Source organism: Drosophila ficusphila, unplaced genomic scaffold (genome assembly GCF_018152265.1).
Source record: "Drosophila ficusphila isolate 14025-0441.05 unplaced genomic scaffold, ASM1815226v1 contig_197, whole genome shotgun sequence".
NCBI lineage: Eukaryota > Metazoa > Arthropoda > Insecta > Diptera > Drosophilidae > Drosophila > Drosophila ficusphila.
In genome coordinates, this window is record NW_025064091.1 from 50,108 (window position 1) to 59,882 (window position 9,775).

Sequence of the window (9,775 nt, forward strand, 5' to 3'; positions counted from 1 at the left end):
GAACGGCGCGGAGCCGCTTCTCCGTGCTGAGCCTGAGGAAACGGCTGCACTTCCGTAGCGGATGGATTCCCCGACAGACTCGGCAGCGGTAGGAGCGAGTACCTCGAGAACGTCTGTCGTCCAAAGTTTGGGCGCTGCGAGGACGTGGAGCCATGGTATCGATGCTTTAATAAAAAAATATAAGCGAACTTAGTATCAATTGTGGACGGATTTTGAAGCATAAGGACAGAAGGCACTAGTTTGGAAAAGCGGAGGTTGCCTTGGCCTCCATAGAAAGAAGTGCTAGAAGGAGGACAGAATGCATTATTTTGGAAAGGCGGAGGTTGCCTTGTCCTCCATAGGAAGAAGTACTAGTTTGTGGATGGGACGTGTTATAGTCCCTCGAGCAGTACGGATCTCAACTACGCGAACTCTACTATCGGCTCCTGGAAGAACAGATACAACTCTGCCGAGCCGCCATTCGTTTGATGGCATGTTGTCTTCTTTGACAACCACCATGTCATCGACTTGGATATCTCTGGAAGGAGTCTGCCACTTATTGCGCTTGTGAAGTTCCTTTAAGTACTCCTCCTTCCATCGCGCACTGAACTGCTGATGCAGGGCCTTTAAGTGCTGCCAGCGATTTATAATCGACTGAGCATCGCCCTTAATTTCAGGCTCAGCTGTTGAAAGCAAAGGTCCCCCAATCAGAAAGTGGCCTGGCGTCAATGCCAATAACTCAGATGGATTTTCGGACATGGGAGACAGCGGCCTGGAATTAAGGCAGGCTTCAACTTTGGCGAGAAGCGTGGCGAACTCTTCAAACGTGTACTTCCGACTTGACGTCGACTTGTAAAAGAGTGCCTTGAAGCTCTTTACTCCAGCCTCCCACAATCCCCCCATATGTGGAGCCCCTGGTGGAATGAACCGCCACACAAGTCCCTGATGGCTATAGGTTCCAGCTACAGACTCCTTGATCGTCTGCATGAAATCTCTAGAAAGTAGAGTCGCTGCCCCCACAAAGGTTTTGCCATTATCCGAATGGACTCGCTGAGGACAACCTCTTCTTGCGACGAATCGGGCAAATGCTGCGAGGAACTTCTCCGTTGTCAGGTCGGACGTAGGCTCTAAATGGATAGCCTTCGTGGAAAAACACACAAACACGCAAACATATCCCTTGGTAATAAGGCATGCTCTGCCAGTATAGTTTTTAATTTCAAACGGGCCTGCATAATCCATGCCCGTATATGTGAATGGCCTGGAAAAGGAAACTCGATCGGTCGGGAGATCGCCCATCAATTGCGTCTGGACTCTCTTCCTGTAAATAGTACACACCTTACAGGAGTTCAGCACAGCTTTTACCAGATTTTTGATTTTAGGAATCCAATACTTCGATCGGATGAGGCGTACCACTAGTTGGTTGCCGCCATGCAGGGAAATCTGGTGTGAAAAAGGACGAGAAGACGAGCTAACCGACAGTTGTATGGCAGTATAATAGGATGCCGCTCGTCGTACTGGAGGGCCGTTGAGGCCGTAATGCGCCCACATGCCCTTAACAGGCCTTGTTGGTCTAGAAATGGAAACAGGTTGGCTATCGGGCTGGAAACCGGAATCGGACGCTTATCGTTTAGGACTTTGAGCTCTTGGGTATATTCTCCCCGCTGAGCATTTCGAATAAGGACTCTTTCAGCTTCTTGGATTTCTTCCTTGGTGGGTCGCTCAGCAGCGTCCCTCGGCATCTTGCGGCAGCGTTGAGTGAACCGTATTACGTACGCAAGGACCCGCAGAGCCTTGTCCAACGCGGAGAAACGTTCCAAAAAATCTTCGGATGGGGCCTTGGCGAAATTGACCTTCACAGCACGCTGCTCTATGTCTGTGACTGGAGGTCCTAGCTCCCGTGTTGGCCACATGTCCTTTGGCTGTTGCAACCAGTCCGGTCCTTCCCACCAGAGTTGGCTATGAACCAGCTCCCGCAGCGAAACGCCTCGACTGGCCAGGTCCGCGGAATTGTGCTCAGATCGCACATGCGCCCAATGCTCAGCGCTCGTCACCTGAGTAATTTTTGTCACCCGGTTGGCGACAAACGTGGTCCAGTGGCATGCCGGCTTGCTCAACCATGCGAGGACGATGGTGGAATCGGTCCAGCAGAAAATGTCGGAATTGGAAATTGGCATATTCGGAAGGATAGCTGCAATCATCTCTGACAACAGCAATGCCCCACACAGCTCGAGCCGTGGAAGGGACACCGTTTTAACAGGGGCGACTCGGGTTTTGGCGGTAAGCAGACGTGTCATAATGTTGTGGCCTACTTCCACCCGCAAGTATATAGCGGCCCCATAAGCCTTCTGAGACGCATCACAAAACCCGTGATGCTCTACCTTCACTCCTGGCTGGAAACCAACCCACCTTGGAATGCGGATCTGCTCAAGCTCGGAATAGCTGCGCAAAAAATCTTGCCATCTTTGATCCATTTCTGTGGGGATGTTTTCATCCCAGCCCAACTCCTGCAACCAAATTTCTTGCATAAAGATTTTTGAGCGGACAATAAACGGAGACAGCCATCCGGCTGGGTCAAAAAGCTTCGCAATTTGGGAAAGAACCTCTCTCTTCGTATGAGTGGATTTAATCGACACTGGCGGTGGAACAAAACAGAACTCGTCCGAGGTCGCATTCCACCGAACGCCCAGTGTTTTGGCAAAGCTTTCGGAATGAAGATCGCGAAAGTCCTCGTGGAGTAGATGCTCGTTTGGGATGTCTTCGAGTATGCTCTTCTGGTTGGCCGTCCACTTTCTCAATGGGAACCTGGCGCTGCTGAAAGCGTGGCGAAGTTCGCTGATTGCCAGTCGAGCCTCTTGTATGGAAGTGGTCCCTGCCAGAACGTCGTCTACGTACATAAAGTGACGAATAATATTGCTTGCTGTAGGGAAGTCCTTTTCTACGTCGTCTGCCAATTGTTGGAGTACGCGGAGTGCCAGAAATGGTGCACAGTTAACACCAAAGGTGACTGTTTTTAACTCGAAATCGCTTACTTCTCCTTCTTTATTCCGGAATAAGATTCTCTGGAACGGCGTATGTTTGGGATCGACCCAGATTTGACGGTACATCTTGGTGATATCTGCGCTGAACACGTACTGGAAATAACGCCACTTCAATATCTGAATGGTTAAATCAGATTGTAGGACTGGACCAGCATGAAGAATGTCGTTCAAGCTTGTCCCATTGGATGAAGGGCTAGAAGCATTGAATACCACGCGAAGTTTGGTGGTAGTGCTCTCGGGTTTGATCACCGCGTGGTGTGGCAGGTAATAGTTTGGAGAATCGTACGACGGGGGAATTTCTCTCATGTGACCCAGATCCAAATACTCTTGAATGACTGAGTCATACTGCTCTTTTAATGGAAAGTCTCTCTTCAAACGGTTTTCGTTTCTAAGAAACTGAGCTAGGGCACTGGATCGCGAGTGCCCCAATTGGGACCCGAGATTTTCAGGCTCGCGAAATGGTAAAGATACTACGTATCTCCCGCTTGCGTCTCTAGTGGTCGTTTGGAGAAAATTGTTTTCGCAATAGGAATCGGAGTCCTTTACCCTTTTAGTGGGTATATTCTCCACCTCCCAAAACTTAGTGAGAAGTTTTTCTAAGACTCTGTCACTCGTTTCGGTTATCTGGGTCGTGAAAGCGGATACTCGATTCTGACTAGATGTACTTGAAACTGGGCCGGTAAGCACCCAGCCAAAAATAGTTTCTTGACCTAGGAGAGAGCCACAAATGTTTGTGCGCATGCCGCTCAGCAGAACGGATGGTAACATGTCGGCTCCGATCAGAACATCTATCTGGGAGCTCTCAAGAAATGTAGGATCTGCCAGGGGGATAGCAGGTAAATCACTCAGCGCATCTCGTGGGATTGGATAGGACGGTAGCGTTCCGGCCAATTCAGGCAGAACGTAAGCTGCGGTTTCTAGCTGAAGGCCTGGCTTATTAGGAGCTCGAATCGAAAAATGGCAGAGCCTGGTCGCCTGAGCGGAAATGGTCTTATTTAAGCCCGAAACTTGGGCTTGGATGAGGCGGAATGGCAGCTTAATTAAATTGAACAGGCGTTCCGTAATAAACGTAGCCTCAGAACCCGAGTCTATTAGAGCGCGAGCCCTGTAGTTCGTGCCCAAGTGGCAAATGTCAATGATGGCCGTACCTAGTAAAACCGCTCTGGCACCGGTTGCGAAATAATTCTGCACACCGGGCAGATTTTCTGAAGCGTTGGCGGCCCTCTGTACAGTTGGATTTTGTGGGCTTGCAGAAGAAATATTTCCCGTAGTTGACCCACTGGAATTGGGGTTGCCTTTATGGAGCAACGTATGATGCCGAGCTCGACATGTGAAACAGCTGTGAGTGCTCGTACATTCACGTAGCTGATGGCCTCTCGCGAAACAATTTAGGCACAGCTGTTTCTTCTTGATGTAGTTGGTCCGCGCATCGACAGACATCTGGAGAAAACGCTGGCATAAGCGGACTGGATGATTCTCCTTTGAGCACAGATCGCAATTCTTCGGTTTGGAAACCACTTTAGCTTCGAAGGAGTTGAGCCTCCTGGAGACGGGTTGACTCTTAGTGGTAGAGTGATTGCTGTGACTTGGTTTCATGTCCTCAATCGCCTCTAGCGTTCGGTATCGGTCACCAAGAAACGTGTTCATCTCATCCCAAGTCGGAATGTCGGACTTCGATGAAAGGGACTGCTCCCATAAGGAGAGGGTCAGTTTCGGTAATCTACTGGCGCACAGGAATACCAGGAGACAGTCCCAATTCTCTGTGGAAATTTTGGAATGAGCCAGAGCGACCAAACACCCTTGGATTGTGCTCTGAAGATCTTTCAGAGCCTGGCCTGATTCGGAACTGACGGACGCCAAGTTAAACAGGAGTTTGAGTTGGCTGTTTACTAGCAGTCTTTTATTTTCGAAACGGTCTCGAAGCGCTGCCCATGCTGAGTCGAAACCCTCATTTGTGAGAGGGGACTTGGCTACGATTGCCTTAGCCTCGCCGCTAGTTTTAGCATTGAGATGGAAAAGCTTTTCGACCGGTGTCAACCTAGGATTGTTGACATAGACTGCTGTAAACAGGTCCCTAAATGTTGGCCATTTTAGGTAATCTCCTTCGAATACTTCTGTATCGCATGGTGGTAACCGGCACCCAGACGAAATGTAAGCGGACTGATTAGTGGTGCTCGCTGTCGACTGCTGCGGAGTGGCTTGGTCCATCAGCTCGCTGAGATGAACTGATAGCTCCTCGTACACCGAATAGCAATATTCATACTTTCGATGCAGAGTCGCCAGAATCTCCTCCGCTCCTTCAGTCGTAATGCTGGAAATCGTGTCTAAACACGCTTCGAATTCTTTTTCGGCCTTTTCCCAGAGTGAGCGGACTTGTTCCTTACGGACTTTGCAGGTGTGGACGGACGGAGCTGACGGCCCTGGAGTTTCTATGGTCGCTCTGAAATTGCTCATGCGGTCGGACACCGTTATGAACCGCGCGAGGGCTGCAATTGCAATGTCGTTGCTCATTTTTGCCTGAGAACGAGTTGCCAGCGACTTTACGGACTTGGTCTGGATCTGTGACCTAACCTTAGGCGTGAGCGACAATCGTTTCGGATTGCTCGTAGGAACAGACAACTTCTTTTCGCCCTCTTGGGTGTCTAATGAAGTTTCGCTCTTTGCCTTGGTTATTGATGTCGGAACTACTGCGCTTGAGGTGCGCGCGCGAGGAGAAGCGGATAGCGATCGCGTTTTATTTGCAGACGGAACCGATAACTTTGTTTTGTCTTCTGGCATTCCCGAAATCAGATTAACTAGGCAACCCTGGCTGGCTTTGTGGTAATTTGACACTCCGGAAAAGTCTGTACTGGAATGTGGTTCCGCTGTTGCGGATCACCGGGGTGTATTTGAAAGGAAACGGAAGGATGGAATCGATGACTTCCGATCAATACAGGTGCGGCTCCAAATATCGAAAATTTTAATAGCGGAATGTCAACAATGTCAATGTATGCGACGCGACAAAAAACGTATGGAATTAATTTGATTTTGATTCAAGAAAACAAACAAAAAAATTAATAAAGCGCAGTGGCTGCTTCGATTCCTCGTGATAGACAATTGCAAGCGGTCCGCTTGTGTTCGTTCTTAGCGTAGCAGCTCCGGTCTATTTTTGGAATATGTGGAAACGGAACAGTTGTACCAATTAAAAGTTTTTTTTTGGTTTTTGGAACCACTGCTTTGATGTGCGAGCAAAATATCAAAAAATTCGACAAAAAATGTTTTGCAAAATATTTGCAGTTGCTTGCTGAGCTGCGGAAATGATCGCAAGGAATATGGAAATAAATACGATTCGCACCGCCACGGCTTACACAAAAAGGATTTATTTATTTATTATTTATTTAATGGATGTGTGCCGACGGCGTGTGCGAAATAGCGCTGCTGAAATAAATATCATGCAAAAGTTGGAACGGCTTATAGAGTTGATGTGGAATCAGGAAATTTTTCCCATATGTATAATATAATAAATTGTGTTCGATGGACTCAGGATATTTTTCCAATATGTATAATATAATAAATTGTGTTCGGTGGAATCGGGTTATTTTGCAATATATATAATATATAATAAATTGTTTTTTATTATATTTTATATTTTATTTATAAATTATAAATGATATTGGCTATGTTGTAAATGTCGCTTTTGAAATCTTTGTTGGGTGGACCGCCTTACGTTACGGGCATATGTGTAAATGTTGCGTTCCAAATGGGTATACCGCCTTACGTTACGGGCATATGTACGTACGTACATTAATAAGCATGCATTTGGGTTATATGATTGTATGTATGGATATGTGTGTATGTATGGATATGTGTGTTTGGATTGATATGTGTGTCACTATAATTATTTGGGCTTTGACATACATATGTGCGTGTACATATGTATATATATTTGGATGTCAAAAGCACTTGGAATGAAACACAGTGGGCAACGAAAATATGCTTGCCCCAGCTCACGCACAACACTCTTTATTTATATTATTGCTCTTTGATTTTAATGCTGGACGCATGCAATGCACATATGCAGAGCTTTCGTTCCTTGCTTGCTGCTTATGTAAATGCACTTGGAATACACACACTGGAAAAGATCTTTGCTCACACAAAATAATTTTAATTTCGGATTTATTTTTATTTCTCTTTGCACTTTTTGCTGTAATTTTGGAAACTGTATATAATGTGGACTGTATTGTAAATGTCGTTCTCGAAATGTTAGCTGGATATACCGCGAATAGAAGTGTGTAAATGTTTCTCCTTATGTACATATGTTGAGACCGTCAAGCATATGTACGTACATTAAAAAGCATACATCTAGATTTTATGTGTTTATGTATGTATGTAAATTGGGAAATGTAAGGAGAGCAAAGCCGGAAAATGGCAATACGAAAAAAGAAGCCGGAATATGGCGATCGTATAAAGGTGGAAATAGCAATACGAAAAAAGAAGCCGGAATATGGCGATCGTATAAAGGTGGAAATAGCAATACGAAAAAAAGAAGCCGGAATATGGCGATCGTATAAAGGTGGAAATAGCAATACGAAAAAGAAGCCGGAATATGGCGATCGTATGCACAAATAGAACTAGCCGATCAGACAGATATAAGAAAATTGGGATCTTGGGAAATATCTGACTGGTCGGCCACGGAAATATGGAAAATTCGTACTTATCTTGAATTTGAATAGCGCTCAGAACTCCGCCGGTGTGGTCGCTGGTAGTTGTTGAAAATAATCCGGTCGATGGATCAAAATGTTGGGGTGTAGGGCGGCGGGTCTTCCTTCCTTCTCAATTTTGGGTTTGGGTCTTGCAGCTTCTCGTTCAGTTTTAGGGGGTAGAATTAATAACGCGGGCAAAGTTTTCGTTAAACGTTATAAAAACTTCACTTTATTGGTCGGACTTCACTCTCACACTTGGAAATTAGAACTAACTTAAACTACGGGGTGGAAACTTTTTGAGCCGCTCCGAGAGCGGATTGGAGACCCTTAACAGAGCCAGAGAGCGAGATGCAAGTGATCTGGAAGAACTGCTCTCACGACTGTTAAGACTCCAGGGGCGGTTCAAAAAGGACTGGAAAGCGCCGCTCTGGCGCGAACAGAACACATGTACTTTTGTTAGAATAACCTAAAACAACAACAGATTTGCAACACATTGGACAAAACAACACAAACATATATAAATATAGTAAAAAGTTTAGAAATTATAAATTTACATACCTTGACCTTTATTTTCCATTAAGACACTTTCAGCTTTGACTGTTCGCTTTAATTGACTTACTAGCTGCAAATTATGAACATTTTCCCGCGTTTTTTGGCTAAAACATAACGACACTGAACAGCTGACTTTAAAAGCGCGCAGAAAAAATTCTAAAAAATATTTCCAAAATTTTTTTTATATCATTTCAGTATTAAAGAAACCAAAAAATTAAACAAAAATAAATTATTTTACAAAAAAAAGTATCATTTATGCCAAAAATTTGGGCTTTTGGCCCATAGTGCAACGGTTTGAATAGGTTGGCGTACCCCATAGTTGGATTCTGAAGGTTTCTATAGGTTAAACGATCGTATAGTAGACCAGTAACTTATGCCTGGTCTTCAATTTCGTTCAGTCCTTTCTCTGAACGTGGGCCGGAGGGTCATTTCAAGATACTTTGGGGTTGGATCAACCAGGATTGCAATTCTGATGAGGGTAACCGGTGGGCAGTTCCCTTTTCTTCAGGTAAGAACGTAGTAAACTGTGACTTATTTTTAACAGAAGTCCTGGATGCCAAACTTTGTCAAAGGCCCTCTTGATGTCTAGTAGCACATCGCAGCAGTATTTTATTTCCTCGAAAGCATTCAGAATTGTGGTGACTCTGGGGTTGAGTGGGAGCGTTTGAAGCCAAACAGGTGATTTGTGATCAAACCATACTCGTCCGACAGGGGCATTACTCTGCGCAAAAATATTCTTTCGAATATTTTGGAGAGTATTGCCAGTAGACTAATCGGACGGTAAGATGCGAGATTGGCTTCGGGCTTTCCGGGCTTGGGAATCAAAATTACTTCCGCTTTTTTCCACGGGGGGAAAGCGGCCTATTCGGAAGCATCTATTAAATATGTTCTTGAGCAGCTGGATCAAAGTGATGGGAGGCGTTTTATGGGGATTGCCTTGATGGCGTCGATTTTAGGCGACTTGTTGTTTTTGAGCCCCTTGATTTCGGCTTCAACCTCCTTGACTGTGACCGGGTCGATATCCGCGATGTTCGTTTGGATGCATTTTGTAACACGCCGCAGATTATGTTGTGGATCCCCTGGTTCTATCTCGCTGAGGAGCTCTTCGAACGCACTTCGCTTCAGTGCTTGGAGTCTCGCCTTCAGTTGTTTAGTTGCTCTATTGAAGATGTAGGGTACTATGGGGTGGTCCTGAAGTGCATGTAATTCTTCGTGCCGCATATCCGTAGGATGGTTCTCCTGTGGAGAGACAGTCAATTCCTCTGCGCTGTATACAACTATGTAGTGCATTTCCCTTGGGGTTGCTTACTCGACTTCCCCACCACTGGTGTTTCGCGTTGAAGTCTCCAGCTAGAACAAATTTTTTACCCTTGTCTCTCATCAATAGTTCAAATTGACTCTCAGTCACCTGTATGGAGGAAATGTTCCACTTCTAGCCTGTGGTTTACTAGGCCGTTAGCGTTCCAGAAGGTTAAGTGCAAACCTATTTGTTGCAGACCTGTGGGAATATGGAGCTGAGCATTA

The 9,775-nt window shown here is 45.7% G+C and overlaps 1 protein-coding gene across 1 annotated transcript; it reads right to left on the reverse strand.

Annotated features, from left to right (window-relative positions):
* Nucleotides 1–303: 303 nt before the first annotated feature.
* LOC122320910 lies at nt 304–5,795 on the reverse strand. Its single transcript, XM_043209554.1, has 2 exons — nt 1,453–5,795; nt 304–1,297 (listed from the first exon to the last, which is right to left on the reverse strand). Exons 1-2 carry the CDS (start codon nt 5,793–5,795, stop codon nt 304–306), a joined length of 5,337 nt encoding a protein of 1,778 aa, XP_043065489.1.
* Between the last annotated feature and the right edge of the window lie 3,980 nt (nt 5,796–9,775).